At 43.5% G+C, this 23,226-nt stretch overlaps 2 protein-coding genes across 4 annotated transcripts in view; both read right to left on the bottom strand.

The window, feature by feature from the left end:
• Positions 1-4,725: 4,725 nt before the first annotated feature.
• On the bottom strand, positions 4,726-12,095 carry FIGNL1 (fidgetin like 1). 3 transcript variants are annotated; one of them, XM_090049656.1, is made up of 2 exons: positions 11,396-12,095; positions 4,726-9,713 (listed from the first exon to the last, which is right to left on the bottom strand). In XM_090049656.1, exon 2 carries the CDS (start codon positions 9,708-9,710, stop codon positions 7,635-7,637), a length of 2,076 nt encoding a protein of 691 aa, XP_089905782.1. In that variant the 5' UTR covers positions 9,711-9,713; positions 11,396-12,095; the 3' UTR covers positions 4,726-7,634. The 3 variants fall into 3 exon arrangements, with proteins under 3 accessions (XP_089905782.1, XP_089905783.1, XP_089905784.1); XM_090049657.1 differs by having other exon boundaries at positions 11,862-12,095; XM_090049658.1 differs by having other exon boundaries at positions 11,876-12,095.
• Positions 12,096-16,309: 4,214 nt separating this feature from the next.
• DDC (dopa decarboxylase) overlaps positions 16,310-23,226 on the bottom strand; it is an 80,794-nt gene continuing 73,877 nt past the window's right edge. The window contains exon 14 of the mRNA XM_090049659.1: positions 16,310-17,660. Within this exon, the coding sequence (XP_089905785.1) occupies positions 17,448-17,660 (213 nt within the window). The 3' untranslated portion in view covers positions 16,310-17,447. The remainder of the gene's footprint in view (positions 17,661-23,226) is intronic.

The raw sequence follows: 23,226 nt of genomic DNA, 5'->3' as shown, positions 1-23,226 counted from the left end.
TACCATAAAGAAGTTCCTCCTAACATCTAGTTTAAATCTGCTCTCTGTCAGTTTGTGGCTGTTGTTTCTAGTTACTCCCTACAATCCTGGCCAGCTCATCGCTCAATACCCGATGGAAATAGAAGAGTTAGGCAGCCTCAATCCACTGAACATGAGCTGTCAGAGGGCAAAATTCTGTTGCATAATGGATCACAGATTCAGAACCCTGCTTTAGGGCCTGCAGGGTAATCTTCCCTGTCCACACCCAAAGGGGTCACCATACAGTACTGCCATGGCCTCAGTGATCTTCTCTAGGTTGTCCTAAAGAAGTTGGAGCCTTCCAAAAGTGTGAAAGCCAGGCTTGGCAACTGTCCATAAATTTACTGACTCTAAAACAACAGGATAAAAATGTGCATCTGTAAAGTCCATGAATAAATTTTAGCCATCCATAAAAACATGAAGCTGCCAGTCTGCTTGAGTGAAGCTGGCTCTTGGAAAGAAGCTGGACAGCTGGAGCTTGATTGAAGCAGAGCAGCACCACCTGGTGTCCAAGGAGAACACCACCCTGTAAGGAGTCTTCTCTAAGGGCTTTGTAGAATCCTTCCCCTTTAGCCATGTGCTGCAGCTGCTGTTGCTGTGTCCAGTTCTGTAATACTCTGGGGTGCAGGTAGGCTTCTTCGGGGGACTGTGCTGGAAAATGGGGAGAGGGGCCAGAGGAACCAGTGTTGTGAGCTCAAGGGAGCAGCATTGTGTAGGGTTCAATTGGGGCATCATGCCATGGGGATGAGTAGGGGATCCCGGGGGGGGGGGGGGCGCACAACATGATGTAAAACCATGGCTGTAGTCTAGCAGTGTTGCCAACCCAAGAAAACTTTGTTTTTTACTGGAAGCATTTTACCAACAGCCAAACTTCTTTACTTTTTTTTACTATACTTGATGTTAAATCCTTAAATTTGAACCAAGCCTTTCTTACGAGGGCCTGGCAGCAGGGTACGGCCTGGAAGAAGAGTTACATTTACTTTATGTGAAACACAAATCAGTAAAAATATATCAGTAAAAATGTCTGCTTTTCAGTAAAAAAGTATGCAGATTGTTAGCAAAAAAATTATTGGGTTGGCAACTTTGGAGGAAGCCCAAGCAAGGGCATTGCCTGTCTGAAGGCTAATTATCAGGCCTACTATTACTGTCCATAGGCTAGATCTGAGGGCACAGAAAGAACAGGAGGTGGCACTGATTTAAGAAACCCTTTCACTTCCCTGAATACTCATATCAGTCTGGAAAGCATTCTTTGGGTTCGGGGGGATGTTGAGGAGCAGATATTAAAGGCACAGAAGTAGGAGCAGTTTTGTGCCTTCTGTGCCCACAGGGCCACATTATTCCTCCTGCTACATCTTGGGCTAGCAGGGCTGCATTCTGTGACCACATAGTCCCTACTTAAGCCTGCAGGTTCTGTAAGGATGGCCATAAAATCCTCCATGGTAAAGAAGGTCTTGGAGGAGTCCAAATAGGGTAATCAAATGTTTTCCCTAGGAATGGTGGGGAAGGATCCTTCTTATGGGCAACTCAAAGTGTAAGGACAAGGTAATATAGGCAATCATGAGGAATGTGGGGGTAGACAAGCATCCGAGCCGGGGGAGGATCCAAAGTAGAGGTCGAGGCTACATAAATTGAGTCAGAACCAGGCCCAAGTCTTGGTCAATGAGCAAGATCCATTTCCACAATCTAAGCAGTGTCAGAATTTAGTTGCTAGAGGATCCTGGACACCCAAGCAGCGTAAGTAGTAGCGAAGCACAAAATAGCCAGATGGAAGGGGAACAGGTATAGCTGCTGCAGATTATGAAGTGTTGAACAGCCAAAGCCCAAATGAAGGGCCTGAGATTACATACTAGGCCCATCTTGCTTTGCAGCCAGTAAGCCTGCCCTTGCAGCTGGCGCTACTCTGAAACCAGGTGGCCCTGCTAAGGGTGCAGATTGCAGCAGGATAATTTTTTAAGTGGTTGTTAGGGCAGGCCTACTTAATCTGAGTATAAAGACTTTGTATGAAGTAAGGGTTATGCAGGTATAGCTCACTGAGCACATCTGGTGCTTTTTCTCTACATTTGTTTATATTTTTCATGTACTAACTTCAGCTATTCAAATTCTACAAGGCTAAACTTTTTCACATAGTGTTACTGTCTACAACAGTGGTCTCCAACCCTTTTTAAGTAGATCATGTTTGACATTTAAAAGCAACCCAAGACCTACCGTGTGTTGCCACCACCCCCTCTCACCCCCGCCCAGCAGGTAAGTCTGTAGGAAGGGAAGGGAGGGCAAATTGAGGCAGAGGGAGAAAAAATTATTTGGGGGTACGCCTCCCCAGCAGATAAGTCTTGCCCAGCCAAGGCCCTACTCAATTTACCCCTGCTCCTACCTCTGTGGCACTGTCCCTCACTGTGGGGATCTCGATCTAGGCCCTGCCCCTTCCCTCCCCCACGGACTGACCTGCTGGACTAGGGCATGCACATACATGCACACAGTCACTCAGCCCCCCACCCCAGCCTTGGATCGACTCCAAGACACTCTGAGATCTACTGGTGGATGAAGATCCACTGGTTGGTGACCACTCATCTACAAACACAAGAAAAGAAAGAAGTCAGTCTTTTTCACACAAAAACTTAAAACCTGGCCTGAAAATGAAGCACAGACAGACCAGGGCAACCAGTTTCTTCTATACTCCTTTCCAGCCTAAGTTCACTTGCCAGGTCACAGAACAGTCTATTGTACCATCATATAGTTAGTTACACTTTTAAAAAATAGCCTCCTCTTCCATGAGCAGAATAGGCAGGAGCAGCAGAATGGACTCTAGCAGCATACCATAAAAGAGCATTCAGGACAGGTGAGCAACTATCATTCAGACCCAGGCAGAAAAGAATGGAGTCATTCCCTCACAATTTCATCTGTGCCAAAAAAGGTCTGCAAAACAAGTCATGTTTTGTAAAACATCAAAGAGCCAATAGTACTAAAAGAATCAGCAGAGATGCTTACTCTTTGTCCAGTTCCAAAAGGTGACCAGCAACAGAGTCCAACAGAATCTCAGAACCCTAAAAATTGGATAAACTTGAGAGTGTCCAAAGGACACCCACCTATATGATCAAAGGCCAAGACAGTAAGCCTTACAAGAAGAGGCTGAAGGACATGGAACATTTCAGCCTGCAGAAGAGAAGGCTCTGGGGTGACTTGGTGGCAACCTACAAGTTTATAAGGCGGGTTCATCAGGGCCCACCAAGAGATAAGAAGGTCTAACGGCCACAAACTCCTGGAAGGCTGGTTTAGACTAGATATAAGGAAAACCTTCTTTACGGTTCGAGTGTCCAGGGTCTGGAACAGACTCCCCCCAGAGGTGGTGCAAGCACCTACTCTGGATTCATTCAAAAGGCATTTGGATGTTTATCTTGCTGGGATCATTTGACCTCAGCAGACTTCCTGCCTATGGCAGGGGAGGCTGGACTTAACGATCTTCTGAGGTCCCTTTCAGCCCCTAATGTCTATGGAGTCTATGAAAATCCCATTGAAAAGGATTGGGGAAAGATGAAGATTTCCTCAACTCCAAAGTTATTTACCCATTACTGTATTTAGGAGCAGGGAAAAACAACTATGACACACCCTCAACCTGGCTGCATGCTGTTTGCTCTGGTTGCGCACTGTCCAATGAGCTTTTAAAAGCTGAGTCCAGCCTCAAACTGGGGGAGGTAACAATCACTGGCCACATCTACATGAGACACTGACTGCGCAGGAACTCATTACTACTGCGCAGTAGCATTGCATGGCAAAAATTGTGATGGACTAACCCAACAGAACAGTGATGGGCTAAGTCAGTTTAGTACTTATATCCTACTTGTTTACCGTTCATAAATGCTTGCGCAGATTTTTTTCATACCACATATGTACATCCTCAAAAGCTAGAAAGCTCAGCTGCCTTTTTCAGTCCCCTTATCCCAATCTGCACAAAACCATAAATGTCTTGTTCATGTCTTGCAATTAGTACAGTAGTCTTTTCTATTCAACAGACCAGTTTCCACTCAACATATTCCAAAGTACATCAAAACCTATATAACTCTTTTGTTATGCAAACCGTAACATAAAATACATTGATAAAGTACCCTAGAAGCATTACAATTTTGGTGCTAACTGCCTTCTAGGAATAGGGTTCATGGCTACACAACATATATACAAAGAATCAATAATATAACATAAATTTGAATTTTTGTTATGTTTAACAAGTTAATACACAGGTTAATGGACAAATATGTAAATTGTGCTTTCTTTTTCTTCAAAACTATAGAACCTTTGCAAACCAGAGCTAACAAGTGGCTCCTCATCTTTCCAACAGCTTTGTTAAAAGCATACAAGCAAGAGAAGCATTAAATTAATAATTCAGAAAAGGCTATTCTTTATCTCCACTGTTAAAACTTAATTAAAAGGCAGTTAAAAATGTACTAAATACATTCCTATGTTACTTTGCCATGCCGTTCTCACTATGAAATATTTGAAAAATTCTATAATACAGCATTTACCATGGGACAAATTTCTAATCTATAAATTTTTGCTCACCTCTGCCCACTGTTGAACATTTAATCACAAAGACAGCTCCATGTTTAGGGTAAAAAAATGAGTTCCTGTACAGCATCACTGAGACAAATGTACATTTATTTTTAAAGTAAAAGAAAATCTACCTGTTTAAGACCTCTCTCTCATTTCTTTTATTTAGAACAGAAAAAAAAGAGACAAGATGGATCTGCAGGAAAAATTCTGCTATCCTCCATCCAAAATTTCACAGGTGACTGCATTGTGTTACAACAGATAGCAATTTTGATTTGTATTTATCAAACATATATTCACTGATCTACTAAACCATATTTTTAAAACAGCTAAAAGTTATAAAGAGGTCATAGAATGGATGCTTTACACTCACCTGCAAAAAATATAACCTTACATAATATAATGTTTTTGTTGCACTGTTTGAACAATAATGATCTTTAAGAAACTCAGTGCAACCCTGGCCCCTCCTTTGCTGTCTGCCTGGAGGTGCTGCCAGGCCAGGCCTTTGTAGATCTCAATGCAGCTGTTTGCAGTGTTTCTGTTGCCTGCTGTGAGCAGCCCTGGCTCCATGGCAGGTGGCAGAGGCCTGTCCAGAGCCCAGACTGGTGGTGACAGGCAGCTAGGAGGCTGCAAACCACTGCACCGAGGTCTGCAGAGCCCCTACCTGGTTTGGTGCTGGTTGGTGGGTACATGTACTCCTGGGCAGATGGCAGGGAAAAAGCTGGGGTTGTGCTGCCCTGGCCTCTTCCCTGCTGTGCCCCAAGGCACGTATGCAGCTGCCACTAGCCATGGAGCTGGGCTGGGGCTCCAGACCTCATGTAGCTGTGTGCAGTCTGTCCAGCACCTGCTGCAAGCAACCCAGGCTCTGCAGCCTGGAGGTGCACAGGAGGGAAGGGGCCAGAGCAGTGCAACCCTGGCCTCTCTTCCACTGTCTGCTCATATACCCAGTCAGCAACAAGGATCAGGCCCCTTGCAGCTCCACTGTCATCTGCCCCCGGCACGCTAAGTTGAGACATGGATTGAAGTTGGGGTGTTTTTGGCGCTCTGGCCAAAAACATTGCCACCCCTTGCTTTAACAGCGGTCTCCAACATTTTTTAAGTAGATCATCTTTGGCATTTAAAAGCAACCCAAGCTCTACTGTGTGCCGCTGCCACCCAACCACCCTCCCAAGCAGGTAAGTCTGTGGGGAAGGAAGGAGGGGAGGCATAGATCGAGGCAGAGGGAGAAAAAATTATTTGGGGGCACACTTTCCCAGCAGGCAAGACGCACCCAGCCAGGGCCCTACTCAACTTACCCCCTGCTCCTGCCTCTGCGGCACTGTCCCTCACCACGGGGGCCTCAATCTAATCCCTGCCCCTTCCCTCCCCCACAGAGTGACCTGCCGGGCTGAGGCATGTGCGTGCATGCACAGGCACTCGCCCCCCATCCCAGCCTCAGATCAACTCCAAGAGGCTCCAGGATCTACCACAAGAGGCTCCAAGATCTACCAGTGGATCAAGATCCAGTTGTTGGTGACCACTACTTTAACACTTAACCTAAGGTTCACCAGTAATTTGTGTACAAGTAGAAAATTACTAGCATGCATATTGAAGCGAAAGCCATTTTTAAAGCTATTTCTTTTTAAAGGCTCTGTTTTTTACACTTAAACAAAAAGAGCTGACAGAGATAATGAAAATCACTAAATAAGATAGCAGTGAATGAAATGTTTCCTACCACAGGGGACACAAGAAAAATGTTCCAGAGAAGCCATCTTCAATTAATGTTTCTCAAAGCTTTTTGAAAATTTTGCTCAATCTGTTTTACTGAGGGACAGTACAGGTAGAAACAAAGTAAGCACCCCAAAACATGAGTGGAATGTCTCAAGTTTAATAACCATAGAGTATAATTTCATAAAGAAATTATGGTTAGAATCTGGTCCAAAAAATGACATGTTTATATGGATCCCTACACATGTAGTGTCCTGTTGACTTTACATTAGTTCTGCATGGGTTAAGGGTCCAAACTACTGCATCTGTTTAAAAGCTGTGAGAAAACATGTTTGCAAAAATCTAGTTGGTCTAATGAAAGATATCACCTCTACCACAAGTCCTGATTCCTTTTGCCTCTATTGAGACCAATACAGCTTACAATCTGGATACCCGAGAAAACACTGTAACTTTTAAACGCAGCTGAAAGCTACTTATGTTCACCACAAATGACCATTTACAGTTTCACAGATTTCACAGACATTAGGGCTGGGACCTCAGGAGATCATTGAGTCCAGCCCCCTGCCCAAGGGCCAGGAAGTCAGCTGGGGTCAAAGGATCCCAGCAAGATAAACATCCAAATGTCTCTTAAAGGAGTCCAGGGTAGGTGCTTGCACCACCCCTGGTGGCAGTCTGTTCCAGGCCTTGGGGGGCTTGGACAGTAAAGAAGTTCTTCCTTATGTCTAGTCTGAAACAGTCTTGGAGGAGTTTGTGACCATTTGACCTTGTCATCCCTTGGGGCGCTCTGGTGAACAGGTGTTCCCCCAGATCCTGATGTACACCCCATATATACTTATAGGCATCCACTGGGTCCCCCCTGAGCCTGCACTTTTCCAGGCGGAGTTCCATAGCTCTCAGCCGGTCATCGTAAGGCCTGTTCTCCTGCCCTCTGATCATGCGTGTGACTCTCCTCTAGACTCTGCTGAAGCATTTTAAGTTCAGTGTTTTAGATTCAGATTGAACTGCAAAAAAATTTTGAATGGAACAAAGAAATAAATGTTGGGGTTTTGCTTTGTGGGGGCTTTCAGCCAGCTGGTGCCAAGATGTTGTTTTGCCAAACCATTGTGGAAGTTAAGCGGTTTGCGAGCTTTGAGTAAGCTCCCTTCACTACAGTGCACTTCACATTAATTGCTATGGGGAAGAAAGCAGCATATGATCCAGTAACAGATTTTGCATTTTTTAAAAAGACTTTTATTACAAAGATTGCTAGAAACAAAAATAAGTGGAAACACTGTTATCACTGACCCTAAGGAGTGTGTGTGACTGAATGGGAAGGAGGTAAAGAGGGGAGGACTGGGTGTGAAAGAAAATTCCACATAATTCAGATGCAGTTATCTGCCACAGCCAAAAGTTTGGTTCCAGTTCTCATACAATTCCAGATCCTTTGAGGACACGCTGGGTCGCACAGTTTTGAAAGCACTATCAAAATCATGAAACACAATCGGCCGTACTTGTTCAGGCGTGATGGTTGCAATGTCCATAGACTGAAGACTGCGGATTGGACCTAGAGAGGCTTCTCGACAGAGCTGAGTCATGTCTGCTCCAGAAAACCCATCAGACTTTTTAACTATGAGCTCAATTTCCTCTTCACTTAGACTGCAGTGCTCCTTTGACATTAAGCAAGTTACAATCTGCTTCCTAGCCGAAGCTTCTGGAAGAGGGATGTAGAGTCTCTTTACTAGTCTTCTACGGGCAGCCTCGTCAATTTCCTGGGGACGATTTGTCGCTCCCACCACTAAAATGCGGTCTTCAGAGGAAGTTGCAGCGCCATCTAACTGAACTAAAAATTCAGTTTTTATTCTTCTAGAAGATTCATGCTCCCCATCTCCACGCTGGGACAAAAGAGAATCAATTTCATCAATGAAAATCACAGCTGGTTGCTGACATCGTGCCACAGTAAAGAGGGCACGAACCATCTTTTCTCCCTCACCCACCCACTTGGAGGTCAGGGAAGAGGCACTGATGCTGAAAAAAGTAGCTCCAGACTGACATGCAATGCACTTGCCTATAAGAGTCTTGCCTGTCCCAGGGGGTCCAAAGAGCAGTATTCCTTTAGGAGGACCCCGTAACCCTGTAAAGATGTCTGGTCTCAGCATAGGCCATACCACTATCTCCTTTATGGTGGCTTTTGCAAATTCCACTCCAGCAATGTCATCCCAGTTTACTGGAGGCCCGTGATCCATGATCTCATTCATGATAAGTTCAATCATTTTTGGTTCTATGTTCTTTAAATGTTCATCCATGAGGAATGAGGGCTCTACTGGTCCACTCCCATAAGGTCTGCCCTGTGCCCCTCCGTCTTCACTCCCATCTTGTTTCGGTACTGGAGGAACAAACTTTCCAAATGGACCCCGAGGCCTTCTAGCACCCAAAGATTTTTTTAAACCACCATAAGATGAGACTAGTGTACGGTGGGGCTTGCTTTGATATTTCTTTTGCTGATCTTCCCATAGCTGTTCTTTTGCTGTTTTAAAACCTGCTATATTTCTCTCTTCATTTTTGTTTCCACTCCCATGAAAGTTCTTGGCTTCTGTATTACTGGTGGGTTTGCATGGAGCAAGGCTGGAAGGCATACTGCTGCTTGCATCACTGGAGCTATAAAATGCTTTCCTTTTCCCTAGTTTTCCAAATTCAGCAGGAAGGGAAGACTGATTCAAAAAAGATGAGTTCTGTCCACCCCCAAAGTGACCTTGGGCTTTCAACAAACTACTGCTTGCTGCTTCCTTATTTCCAAATAGTGGAGTTGTGCGGAAACCTGTATCCAACTGATGATTTAAACAGGCAGAGGAAGTTGAAGGCATATCTGTAGTACTGGTCGCAGATGGCATACTGCTTGGAAGACATTTCAAAGATGGGGGGCACTCAAGAATATCTGTTCCCTGGCTTATAAATTTTGAAGAGCTAGCACAGAGGTCAGTCTCTCTAGCTTTGCTGCATACGGTGAGTTTAGGAAAACCTGGAGTACCAGAGGCACTGACCTCTTTATCAACTACTACAATGGCATCTGCTGGTGCCATCAGAGAGCTTTGGAACTTTTTGCCAGCCTGCATCATCTTCTGCACACTCTTTAATTCAAACACATTACTTGTTGTCAGGGCAGATTGCCACTTGTCACTGTTGTTCTGCTGACTTCTTGCCAAAGTCAAAATGTTCTCAGCATAGTTATTCAAGCCAGTTTCTCCGTTGTCAGAGTCAATAATTGCAGCGTATTTCTCTGCATATTTTTTGAACAGGTTGGCAGCACAGACCTGGGAAATCTCAGAGTTTGTCCATGCATACTGAATGCGTAGAATCTGGGCTCGGTATCCATCTGCCTTCTGTCCTGGTGTACAGGTGCCAGAGGTGATAGCAAAGTAATTCTTCTGCCATTCACTCAGGTGGACAGCACTAGGGTCAGGTATTTCCATGATCTATGTTGAAATTAACAAAAAAGATTTAGTCTTGGAACAAAAAGAAGAAAAATCAGTTTAATCAGTTATATAACTACATTTTTGCTACTTCCTCCTAAGTTAAATAACTGCAATTAAATTTAGAAGGATAATGGAAATAATACTGTATTTCACTTAGGTAGGCTGCACTCAATTTCATTTCTCCAAAATACCATATTTATGGCAGAAAAAACCATAGGATTTTGGTTCCTCCTAAAAAGAAAGCCTGTTACTTTATAACAGCCTGCCTTGGGATGGGGGTTGAGATTAAAAGAGAACAGATGGCCCAGCAGGTGAATTAGGCAAAGCAAGTCAGCACTGGTCAACTCGCCTGTACCAAAGAGAAGGCTACACAGCTCAGCTGAAGATAGACTACAGGCAGCTGTCAAAACGAGGAAATCTTTTACAATTGCACTGACAGGAATGTAAAAAATATACATTTGCGAAAGGAGATTTGGATGCATAGGGCTCAATTTAGTACATTTTTTTAAATGAAGAAAAAATGCTGTTCATTGGCAAATCCCAGAGTTAAAGTTTCAAATGGTTTCAGACTTTCAGTAATCTTCCAAAAATTCACTTTTACAAGGATTGAAAAAAGGCTCATGCTTGAAATTAGCTTAAATCACGTTAACTATTTTTCCCCACTGACTGAAATCCTTTACAGAGGAGCAACAAACACAGCTGAAATAGCAAGGAGAAATTTTGACCTAAGAGGTGGTTTTCTTAATGCTGTGTTTATTTATTAATGATGTCCAAGTTTTCTTTTTCTTTCCAGCGTTCCTAAAATTTGTGAGCAGGTCAAATGCCAGCAAAATCTTAAATGTAAGATTTCAAGAAGAGGTATGTAGGCGGACAGTATGTGTGCATGCCAGCAGGTGTGTGGGCATGTGTGGGATTTGGTGAATTCACAATGAACCCAAAACAACTGAAAGACTGCTAAGCACAAGCAATTGTGTCTTTTCAGTTTTGCCTACAGACTTAAGTTTACTTCAACACACGAGTTTCCAATTCACCAGGCACAAAGTCTCTGGACTTAAGGAGCAACTGCCCCTTCAAAAGATGAAGGTATTTGAAACAAGGATTGTGGAACTGATTTCCATTATGTTTCTGTTTACTGCTATTTGGCTTGGTCTGTTCCCCATCTCCTGAGTCAATTACCATTTGTGTCCATGTATCTAGATGTGTGCATGTGGGGAGGATGCAAGAGTAGGGATTTTTGCTAACTCAGCTCCTAGAGCTGGCAACGGTCTCAATGGGCACATCTACATGAGAAGCCGACTGAGCAGTTATTGCGCGGCCACTTAGTACTTACATACACAAGTACTAAATGAATGCACAGTAACCAGAGATAATGCAGAGTAGCATCGGCAAGCAGCTTTTAGATGACGCTGACTGCACAGTAGCTTATTATTACTGTGCGGTAGCGTTGCATCATGCTGTGCGCCACATGACACTATTGCGCAGTAGTAACTTGCTACCGCGTGGTCTGTGTCTCACATAGACGTGGCCATTAAGGGTGTAATGGAAAGGCGAGAGAGGAAAAGGGGGCAGGGAATCAAAAAGTTATCACTGACCATCTGCTGTGCCTGGCAGAAGTTGCGCTGCCCATGGCACTAAACAACACGCAAGTGACCCAAAGCGCAAGCACCACGGCTCTAACTCACCCAGTGGATGAGGCGGCAGAGGCTGGCAGGTTATCAGGATTCATCAAGGCTGGGGCTGCCCTAAATGCCTGGCCTGGGAGATAGCGACTTGCCCTTCTTAAACTAACCCACTGGCCAGGCGCTATAGAGGGAAGGCCACGCGGGCCCACGGGCGGGAAGCGGCAGCGGTTTAACAGCAGAAGGGCGATGCCACCGCCGCGACGGCCCAGTAGCGACGGGAGAGGCTAACGGCAGCTGGGGGTGGAGAGCGGCTACAGGACTGACGCCGCGGCTTTCCACACAGGAAAGGGTCGGACTGCGGCTCTGGGCGGGCCGGGGCCAGGCAGGGGCGGTGCCCTGCCTCTCAGCATCGCGGGGGCTGGGGCTTGCAGGGCACCCTTCCCGGACTGGAGAGCGCGCCCCGCACAGCCCAACGGCCCGTACCCGCGCCGCCGCGGAACGGCCCTGGGGCGGGGCCCGCGCCTACCGATTATGACGTACCCCGCCCTCAACGGCCGCGTTCCAAAGCGGTTCGGGATGTGTGGGGGAGGGGTGCAGCACCCACGCGAACTGGCTCCAGCGCCCGCGCCAGGCTCACGCTTCCCTCGCCAGCCCCGCCTCCGTAGCCAGCTAGCCAACCAGATGCCAGCAGCTCCGCGAGGCACCGCTCATCCCCCACACGTGACGCCAGGAACACTTCTCTCCACCTTCCGTCGGCGAGGTTACGTGCTCTCATTGGTGGCGCCGGCGGCGAATGGGAGCGGGGTCCGTGCCTGGGGGGGAGGGTGTTCTCCCGCTGGCATGGCTGCGCGCGGGAAGTTGCAAAGCGCGGAGCTTTGCGCCGGCGTCCGAGGTAGGCCGCCCGCCCGGGCTCCGCTGTCCTGGCCGTGGGGCGGGGACTCGGGTCTCAGTGTTGTAAAGCCCCAGCTGTGCGGCTGGGATGGAGTTAGATAAGCTGCCGCGTGCAAGGCGTTCTTGTTCTCCCTCGGGTCAAGCCTGGTGGTGTGTAAAAGCTTGGCCAGCTCCATCCCCGCCCCAGAACTGGGCCAATACTGGCACTGCTGCTGGACCATTACAGCTACAGCATCTTTCTTGTGCTATTAAACCCATGGTACGGCCATTTCCACGCTGCTGAAGTCCATTTTAACCCATTTGTGTTCTCTCTGCAGTGCCTGGAAAGGGGCTTTTTTGTATTTTTTCTTTTTAATAGGGCCAAGTCATCTTCCAGGCCAGGCATTTAGGGAGCCATGAACTTGATGAGTGTTGATAAACTGTTGCCTCAAATCAGGGTTCATGTCCACATAGACATGGACATCTGTTTCCCTGGGGACAAGAAGCTTATGTCCCTGGGGAATGCCCATGCCATGCATCCACTGGTGCATGACAGGTTACCCCAGGTGGGGTAGGAGAGGCTGGAGCCAACAATTCTACTGGTCCCAGCAGCCTTACCTGTGGTCCTGAGGCCTTGGGCAGCTGCAGCCACGGTGCTCCTGCAGCTGGCAGCCTGGCTGGCAGTTGGAGCAAGACTTTGGGCGGCACACTGCCTCCATGTGCACCGCCCTGCTTTTTTAAGGCGTAGGCCTTGTTTAAACCGTACTTAACACAATTTAGTTTGTGGATTACTTATTGTTCCATAGTTTCCCATGCTGTTTTTTAAAATATTGCTTTCTGAGAACAGCCACTCTCAGGTCAGAAATGCCTATGTCTCCTGTACCTTTAATTAGCTGAGCTAACTATAGTGGGGCTCTAGACTACAGGCAGTCCTTGACTTACAACGTTTCGAGTTACAATGTTTCTAAATTGACACGCTGTTTCAACTTTATGAGGTCAGTTTCGACTTGCAATGCTTGATCCGACGCAACACCACGCCAGTGAACAAGTTTGCTGTGTCACTCATCTCCCTGGAGAACGTCTGTCCAAACTTCCTTGGACGCTTTCTTTAAGAAAGCAGACGAGACTCCAGAAGAACCTGCAGCCAAGACTCTGAGCAGACTCCAGCCAAGAACCCTTCAAAAAGTCCAGCAAAGTCACCTCAAAGAAATTCTTCCAAATCAATATGTTTGCTATTTACAATATAAATACATTAATGTAGCTATATTACTCATCTATAATTGATTGAGTACAAAATTCTGGGGTATCTGTAGTGAAAATAGGGTATCGGGCCTTGATTCAGGAACCAATCTCCCATTTATAACATTGTTTCTTATGAGAAATTTGGTTCCAAGTTGCAACGTTTTGACTTAAGACGCAGTTTTCAGGAACCAATTGTGTCATAAGTCTGAGGACTGCCTGTACCCTAGTTTCTGAGTGGGCTGTAGAAGCCCAGCAAAGACCCTTGATGTTGATATGGACAGCAAACTCTCCTCTTCCTGTGGCCTGCACTGGCTGGATTAAAGTAAGCACAGATAGGCTTGTATAATGCTGCATTCACATATTTGCTTGCAAAGCAGATATGTCTTTAGTCACCAGTTTGTTACTGCAGTGCATAGCATTGCATTCCCTATGGGTGAAAATACAGTGATTGGAACATTTAGGGTATTAGTTGAATTTATCATGCTATGATTACTACCTATAGCAGATCAGTTCATAGTGGGCCCAATTTTGCCATCTGTGATTTCACTACTATCAAATTTTCCCACTGTAGTTGGGAAAACATAAATTTTCTCATTATGGCTATACTTCTGGCCATAATTTGGGTCTCTTGGTGATACCAGCCTGTAGAATTTTTAGAGAGGGTTTGGGAAGGATCAACCCATGACCTTACACATTTCAAAATGGACATTGCTCTATACCCAATGGTGAAGACATATAACAATGAGCCTGTTTATTGACAGCCCCCCAATCACCACCAGCACTCCAGATTGTCTGAGGAAAGAGAGAGGCTGCTAGAAGAACAATAATCCACTAATCAAGAAGGTGAACAGACAGATTTCCCGGTGGTGAACGTAAGTGCCTATACAGAAACAGCTGTTTCTGCTTAGGCCAGTGAAAAAAATTGACCCTTAAAATGTATGAGAAATGAATAAATAAGGGGAAATTGTGACTAATAATAAAGATAAACAACATAAATGGCTTCATTTGCATTTAATTCCATCAATAAGTCTCATATGTTTGGCTGATAAACTTTGGACAGATTTCAAGTACAAGGAACCTGATATTCACAGAAAGCACAATTAAAAAGACACAAAACTTTTTCCAGTCACAGTCATGCTGATTCCAGGTAGAGTAGTTAAGATACTAGCTGTCACCTATACTATTCTAGTGAGATTTGCTCCCTTCCTGAGGTTCAGTTTTTCAGTGCTTTTTTTCACTTGCCTGTTTCAACTCCTGCCTCTTAAGAATTTGAAGTGCAAGTGGGGTTTAAATAGTTTAGAACACAATTTTAGTTAACAACAAGAAATAAAAAAGAACCACGTGGGTAAAATTCACAGAATATGGTATTCTTGCAGTTTACCACTAAGAAAAGAGCTGAATCCTAGATAGAATGACAAGAGAAGAGTTCAAATGTAATAATGTAATACAGCTACAATTTTCCCAGAGCCTGATGAATGGACTTTGATCCCAAAAGCTTGCAAAAAAGGACAATTTTCTTGCCATTTTCCAGTTGGTTTAATAAAAGGTATAATTTTGGAACCAAGTGTTCTAGTTTTTTATGTCTTTTTGTCTCAGACCAACACGGCTACCAAGTACACCCTTGAAACAGAAGATGCCAGATTTCAGCTGATTTTGGATTTTAAACTTCATTGCAGAACAACAAGAAAGTTTTTTGCCTCCTTGCCTGCCATCTGACACCTCCAGGGAAGGAATTCTACCTCATCAATACATCAAAGAGCTACTCAACACAGCTCACAAAGACAATCTCATGGACTCAGAGGGACAGACTTCCATCTTCAGCTCCTTCTGTGCAAAAATGAAGTTTATTTCCTACCTATGGGGACTTTTTACCATCTTGTACCATCTATACTTTTCCCAGAGCCTGACAAAGGAACTTTGATCCCGAAAGCTTGCAATAAGGACAATTTTCTTGCCATTTTCCAGTTAGTCTAATAAAAGGTATCATTTTGGAACCAAGAGTTCTAGTTTTTTGTATATAATTTAATACTAAGCACTCATTAGCAATAATTAGATAAATACCTTTTAAAAATATACCACAGTCAATAGCAAAATACATTTATAATCTCCCATTACAATGACAATGTAAATATTGGACCAGCTAAGGAAACATCTGCAGGGTTATTCAAACTTGCCTATTTAAAATCTATATTTCCCTCATCTATCGGCTACATTAAATCTTTTGGGATTTGGATATTCTGCTTAAGTGCTCTTTAATAGGCTTCATAATTATAATTAACATTAAACAACATGAATCAGCACAGATTGTGTCAGCTTTTGACAAAAGGCACAATAGAGCTAGGTTCACACATTAACTATTCATAAAATACTGCATTTATCATCAGAAGCCAGTTTACTAATAGATGCATTATATAGCTGCAGGAAAGTACCATCAGTTATGGTTTTGCTTCTAATCAGTTACTTTTTACAAATGATGCTTTTGTTCTTGAATTGATTATATGGCCCAGATTTTTTCAATGAAATAATGTCAACAATTCAGGACAACAATTACCAGCCTGGGAGAAAAACGTTACAAGAGACCATGAAAAAGGTCTTCAGAGTCTCTCTGAACCATCTCAAGCTGTTAGAAATCAGTAAATATGAAATACAGATTTTTGCTAGATAAGGTTGATAGGACCATTTACCTTTTGTTTAAATGCAAGCTACTAAAGCAAAATCAGTTTTACCATTTAAAAAATATGTTTGGACCAGACCTGCATGGGAAACCAAAAAAAAAAAAAAAAAATGGTGAAAATTTGTTAAGTTTTCCTCTAAGGTTAAATGGATAATATTCTCAGGCTTAGTGCAGTGTGCAATTTTTAGCTATTATTATTAGCCAGGTACTAATTTCAATTAAAGTTGTTTATAAACCAGAATAACTCGATTTGATTTTCATGGACTAATCCTGGATTTACCCTATTGTCATTACGATGTGACCTCTTTTGTCCCAAACACAGCTGTTTATCTATTACAAATAAAATGTTGGCCTATCTGGTGGGAAAGCAATAATTTTCCTCTGGTTACTGGGTATTATTTTATAATAAAAATAAAATACTAAAATATAAAATAAAAATTATAAAAATAAACATATTTCAGCATTAGGCCTACTCCTTGTGAATGCAAGTGATAAAATGGCTACCTGGGTCATGAGAACAGGTTAATTTATTTATTTTTAATGCAATCCTAAGGGAAAGAGAACAGCAGCTTAAATGTCCAGCTTGATTTAATCTACTGACTCTCTGGACAGTCATGTATATTATGCTCTTACAGATAGTCTTAAAATTTCACATAAACTGCACTTAAGTCAATGAAGTTATCAAAATTTACCATGGTTTGGCAGAGGGCAGGATTTTGTACAGTGGCTCAGTTATTTGCCTGAACTCTGCCTAGCTTTTAGACTGATTTCATGGGAAATCTTTATTATATTTTGGGCTATAGGATCCCTTCCCCACCTCTAGTTGTTCCTTGGTTTCACCTAATAAAGGGTCTGTCTAAACATGCAAAATTACCATGGCAACAAACAGTATTGTAATAAGGTAGTTTCCTGGCTATGTTATATAATAAAATAGTTTAACTTTGCCTGTTTACACGGGACCAGACAATGATACAACCAGGTTATTTAACTTGAAGTCATGATTTTTACTGGAGCATCATACTCTGATAACAATTATCACACACTTTGGTTCCATCTATAAACAACCGAAACCAAACCATAGTAAAATGCATGATTTGTTCAGGAGACTGTTACAATACAATTTGCTGACGATTCAGCTGATGTATCTGGGCCACATAATAGCAATTACTACATTTTTCTCCTTCACAATTCCACCTCTTCACTGCTTTTTCCCTCCTGCCACTAAAAGAACCCAACCCCCTGCAAACAAAACCCAAATTTAAAAAAAACTTGGCAGCTTGAAGACAGTGTATTTATTAGCTGCCTATGCCGTATTCAGCACTGCCACTACTGGTGTTGCTTTGGCTCCCAAGCTTTCAGAAGTCCAGTTGCTAGTTTCGTGATAAGCTGCCAGGCAAGCTGGACATGGTTAGATTCCACTGTGCGGGAACAAATGGCAAAACGCAGCACAAACTTTTCTCTCAGTTGGCATGGAACCAGATGAATCTTCTTGGTATCATTTATGTTCTTAAGAAGTTCCTCATTGAGTTCATTGGAGCCCTGAAATAATTAGAAACCAATACTTGTGACATTACACTTCACATGCTTGTTGGCACATCTAAGTTGCACAATCCAGCATCCAATGCCTAATAATAGGACCAGCTTAAACTTGCTATTTCTTCCCTTGTTCCAAATTTTTAGCCACCACAACACTGTGGGATTATAGAGGGTATTTTTTTCCAGTTGCTTTGTGAGCTGTAGATCCAAAATGGTTTAGGCAGATAATTCTTTGGGCTCTAGCAATCACACTCATCTGAAACTTGGTATGAAACCACTCATTGTATTAGCAGATGAGGTTTTTTAGACCTTATATGCCTATATTTTTAGACCAACACATCTACAACCAACACTTCATTATTTTAGCTGCATGTCTAGTATTCTAAAAGCTAATAAAAAACAATCAGGAAGATGTTTTTCAACAGTGTATATTAATATTTGTGAACCAAATCATATATTGCTTATTTGAGCCTAAGTGCCACTGGGGATATATTTCAATAAGACAATAGAAAGGATTTCAAAACCTGATAGGAATGAGCAAAATTCATTCCTTTACTTTATGCCAAGCATGAATCTGGTGTCTCTTATTAATAGGGCTCTTAAAACAACTTTGGCCTGAAGTTCTGTGTTTTTATAGAATTTGTTCTTCCATACAATATCTTTTTATAGCATTCAAGTGCTTTAGAAAGCTGAAGAAATTAATCCTCACCATGATAATTAAATTAATATATTTGATGGATAATGAATTTAATTCATTCCTTTACTTCATGCCAAACATGAATCTGGTGTCTATTTAAATTTTGTCTTTCAAAAACTCAGTGATCTGAACACATACACGCTATCCAAAAGGCCCCAGTTCTAGCAAGTTTTGTCTGCATTAAGATGCCTGCTATGTTATATCCTACACAATTAACTGCTTAATTGTATAATACATTTAGACCAGCCACACATGCAAAGTAATTTCACACAATAAAAATGACTATCTAGCTATTTAAAAAGCCAACCAGCTATAAAGTTAGTGCTTGAAAATGTGTAACAGCTCTATAGCTGGGTTCTATTCAGCTTTAATTTGACGGTGTAGGAGGGCTGTGCGAAACAGCACCTTTTCACTTCAACTTCTGTTTCAACAGTTGGACAGAACAGTGTTTTGTTTTGAGTTTAGTTTTGTTTTGAAAGCACTGTTCCGTTCTGTTTCGTTTCATCAAAACATTTTCAATGTTTTGACGCTGTTTTGGCATTTTGCCTATTGGCTATGATGGAGGAGAAACAACCTCTTCTGACTGCAGGCAGATCAGGGCCTGCACCCTGGGGAGGAGTCTGGCAGAGCTCCGCAGCCCTCCTAGGGTGCAGGCAGGAGGCTGCCGCTGCTGCCTGGGACTGGTGCAGGGAGCTAAGCCGGTGGAGGAAGGCAGAGCACAGCCCTGGTGCTGCACTCCGCTACCCCGCGCTGGGCTGTTCCATGGGGCTGCAAGTGGCTGGGAGCTGAGCCTGGTGGAGGCGGGCAGAGTGCAGCCCCCAAGCTGCGCCACGCCTCTCTCCACCAGGTTGCAAGCCAGTGGGAACTGACCCTGGTGGGGGAGGGGAAGGGGAGCGCAGCCTCAGGGCTGTGATCCCTCCCCCCCCCCCAGGCTGCAAGCCACTGGGAACCCAGCCTGGGCTGCTCTGCCCCCCTCCACCAGGCTGGGTTCCCAGGCACTTGCAGCCTCGTAGAGGGAGGAGGGGCACAGCCCCAGCGCCACACTCTGCCTCCCTCCACCAGGCTCAGCACTGAGTGGCTCAGCCCCATGCAACTCAGCCCGGTGGCAGGAGATGGAGTGCAGCCTTGGCTCTGCCTGCCTCCTGCCACTGGGCTGAGCTCCATGGGACTGGTGGAGCCAACTGGAGTGCAGCCTGGTGGCGGAAGGCAGGCAGAGCTGGTGCTGGACTCCAATCGGCTCTGCCAGTCCCAGGGAGTACAGCCCAGTGGTGGGAGGTGGGGAGAGCCAAGGCTGCGCTCCACGCCGAGCTGAGGCACATGGGGCTGCACGGAGCCACTGGGAGTGCAGCCCTGGCTCTCCACTGCCCCCCACCACCTCATTTCATTTCAAAGTTGTTTCAAAGCCCTTTGTTTCATTTCGATTGTGCTGTTTTGAGCTCGAAATGAGTCAAAACAGCATCAAACCAAAACAGCCGGTGAAATTTTGCACAGCCTTACTGTGTAGCGGGGTCCTTAGTGTCACAGCATTGCTATTGTTTTCCTATTTCTTTTTCTGCTGTCTAGGAGAATGAGTCTATCTAGTTTTTATATTATCAGGCTGGGAAGCAGCCTCGGCCTTGCTGATTAGTTCACCGTAGTTGCTTTTCTTGACCTCCAGCTTAGCAGCTGATCTTCTAGGAAAGAGCAGAGGCAATGCAGTAGCCCTTCCCTCACCTCCATTACACTACCTGACTGTAGGTGAGGCAAGCTTATAGGTATGGAGTTGTACTTTACTGATGCTGTCAGAATCCTGCATAAAGCAATTCACAGATGGGCTCAATCAACCTGCAACATTTTCCTGGGGAAATTTATAAAATGCACTTATAGGTTTACATGCATCTATGATATATCTATCTAGATATATGTATGACAAGGACAACAAGTCCTTTTAAAACCTTGCCTTGTTGATTTTTCTGTTCTATGCATTGTGTCACATCTGACTAATATTTATGAAAACAAAGCATACCTGAAGACAATTTATGGTCTATAGGCCCCAAGTTGTCCCAAATCAAAATATTACCCTAAACTTCAGGGAAGTTTGAATCCTGAGCAGATGCCACGGCAGACACTTTTTTCTATACAACAGCTTCATGCTACCCCAACAACACCAGAAGTTGGTGTTGGTGATATCTTTTGTCAAGGGTCCAATTTATTGATAGTGAGGGGTCCATTCCTTTACTCTGGGGAGTAAATGCATCATAAAAACTACAACCCTTTCTGCCTATCTAAAATTCAGCTACACAGTCTTGGATTTTAAGTCCCTGTTAATTTAGTGCCCTCTGGTGGGGGGAGAAGTACCTTTTTTATATCCCTCTTCTCCAAGGGTCCCACAGAAGCACTGAGGGGCTGCTATGACACTTAGGTGTCACATCAGATTGAATTTAGTGGTAGCCAATTCTCTTCTGGAGCTATGGGAAGCAAGTAGGCAGCTCCACTTGCATGTGTCAGTTTTAATAAGACACTGTCCTTCCAGCCCCTTAGAGATTTGACTAGCTTTTTTTCATATTCATCTGCAGACATGACAAGACAACAAAAAATTAACTCTTTAACCTACTACCCTACCAGTTTCTCTGTGGCATTTTTCTGCTATATAATAACTAGACATTAGTGTTTTTTCAACAGCCTGAAAGAGAAATGCACAGAAGTTAGTTATAGTTTAGGAACAGAAATACAAATATTTCATCCAAAACAAATGAGGGAGAAACTAGTTTTTTCTGCTAATGCTACAAGGATCTTCAATCTTTCCCTTCTAGATATGCAGCACTGGCACACTGACCTGCCTCCCGAGCCCTTCATGCTTAAAGAAATTGAGAAATGCTGCAGCACCTGCAGTTCAACAGGATATTTTAATGGGAATTACATAAATATGATGTTTTAAGAGTGATTCAGAAAGTGAACTAAGTTACGCAAGCACAATCACACCAAAATGTATTAGACTCCTTTTACGAGCAATCAACAAAAGGAGGGAAATGATGCAGGCCTTGCTGCCCCCTGGGTTCTAATGTCTAGCCTTCATAAAGTCAAGTCTTTATTCCTCAGAACTTCTTAGTAAGAACATGCTGTTTCATAACTGTCTGCTATGGAGGTCTTATACCTTCCTCTGAGGCATCAGGGACAGGAGGTGGGACTTAGATGGAGCACTGATCTGATCAAAAGTGACAATTCCTATGTTGCCATGCTCAATTTCATCAGCATTGTTCCTTAATAGTGAATGCAGAGCACTCACTAACAGCTGTCACTAGACCTACAAAAATGCAGTGTTTGCTTGTTTCACGTTAGAGAATTGGCTATAAGCAGCATCTCACTTCTGTAGATCCCATGCCAAAAAACCTTCCCACAAACTTTTGAAAAGTTCTTGTTAGGACAAAAATAAATATTCAATGCTATCAGGCCTTCACTAATCAGAAAATCTCCACAATTCATGCAGCATCTGTTCCACCAGCAGGGTACCCTTTTTATTGACAGCACAAACACAAAAGAAACCACTTTATAGCCCTAGCTGAGTGCAGGCTTTACTGTAAAGACATTCATTTTGACTCTTTGACCAATTTCATTAAGCCCAGGTAACTGGGGCAACTGAACAGCAAAGAGAGGAATGTCAGAAAAATAACGCCACATAACCAAAAAGAGCCAGATTTGCTTCTGAACCATTGGGAAACCCAGAAGCGTGTGCTGGTATCATGCAGACTATGAAGAACCTCAGTGTTCCAGTTCAGCCATTACAAAGGTTTTACACTTAGAGCAAGGATTTATGATGTATAACGAATTTAGGGTAGCCTCTTAAAGATTACAATTCTTACCCAGGGACAGAATGACTTTCTGACCATTTCTAAGTATATTCATTTAAATAAAAATGTTTTCAAAAACAAGTCATTTAAGAAATGTAGCACTAAAGACTTTTTTTTTTGTTCTGAATGTTAATAACAACAATGTAGATTTTCTGTACTTTAAAATTGAAAATAGGCTGTATTTGTGGGAATTAGGTTATAATTCAGCTAAACTCTTAACTACATCTGCGTCTGTTATGATCACTCTATCATATAATGTAGAAGATGCCCTTTGTATAAGACACACTCGTAAAAAGCATAAAATTATGGGAGAACATTTTAAACAAATTTGATTGACTTTTCTCAGCTTTTTTACATGATTCCAATTATTTGCTACCTACGTCTGTTGTATAACACACACCTTAATTTGTAAGTTCCTTTGGAGCAGGGTAGATATGTATAATGCACAGGGAAATTTGGTATAGCTTGTAGGAAGGATCAAGTTGATGGATAAATCTACCTTGAAACCAGTGCTGTGATTGCAGCTCATGTAGCTAGCTTTAAACTAGCTAGCCCACATGCTGCTAGTAATGTAGTAAGAGCAGTGCAGGGCTCATCCTGAGCTAACTGCCAGTTTCTCAGGTAGATTGTGGAGCTTGCTGTGGACCATCATGTTGCAGTGTAACAAGAAGCCCCTTCTTGCCTGTACCTCCCCACCCCCTCATTTTGTGCATTTCTTTTTCCTTCTAAGTACTGGCAGAGACCTAGCACACACATTGCATGGGTGTGGCAAGGCTTGGAGCAAGCCAGAAAGCTGAAGTGGCTTGCTCTAGAAACCTACAAACTACATGTACATATCAACTGAGCTAAGTGTTGCTAAAGAAAACAAAAGAACTAAGATATCTACTTTTAAGCAAAGCCTGTAAGAGACAAGAAAAGCCAAGGTGCATTGAAAACATGACTCTAAATATATCCTGGTGAACACATTCCCCCTTTAATTAAGATCTGGTTCCCAAAGCAAACTTCCCATATCTGTCTAAAGTTTTGTGTTGGCTTCAGCACGAAT

Source organism: Crocodylus siamensis, chromosome 5, assembly GCF_052110815.1.
Source record: "Crocodylus siamensis isolate JL-2025a chromosome 5, ASM5211081v1, whole genome shotgun sequence".
NCBI classification, from domain to species: Eukaryota; Metazoa; Chordata; order Crocodylia; family Crocodylidae; genus Crocodylus; species Crocodylus siamensis.
This window is presented reverse-complemented; position numbering and strand designations above follow the sequence as displayed.

Bases quoted from the DNA above. Each gene is read 5' to 3' on its own strand.
- FIGNL1 (XM_090049656.1), bottom strand. From the start codon at position 9,710: ATGGAAATACCTGACCCTAGTGCTGTCCACCTGAGTGAATGGCAGAAG.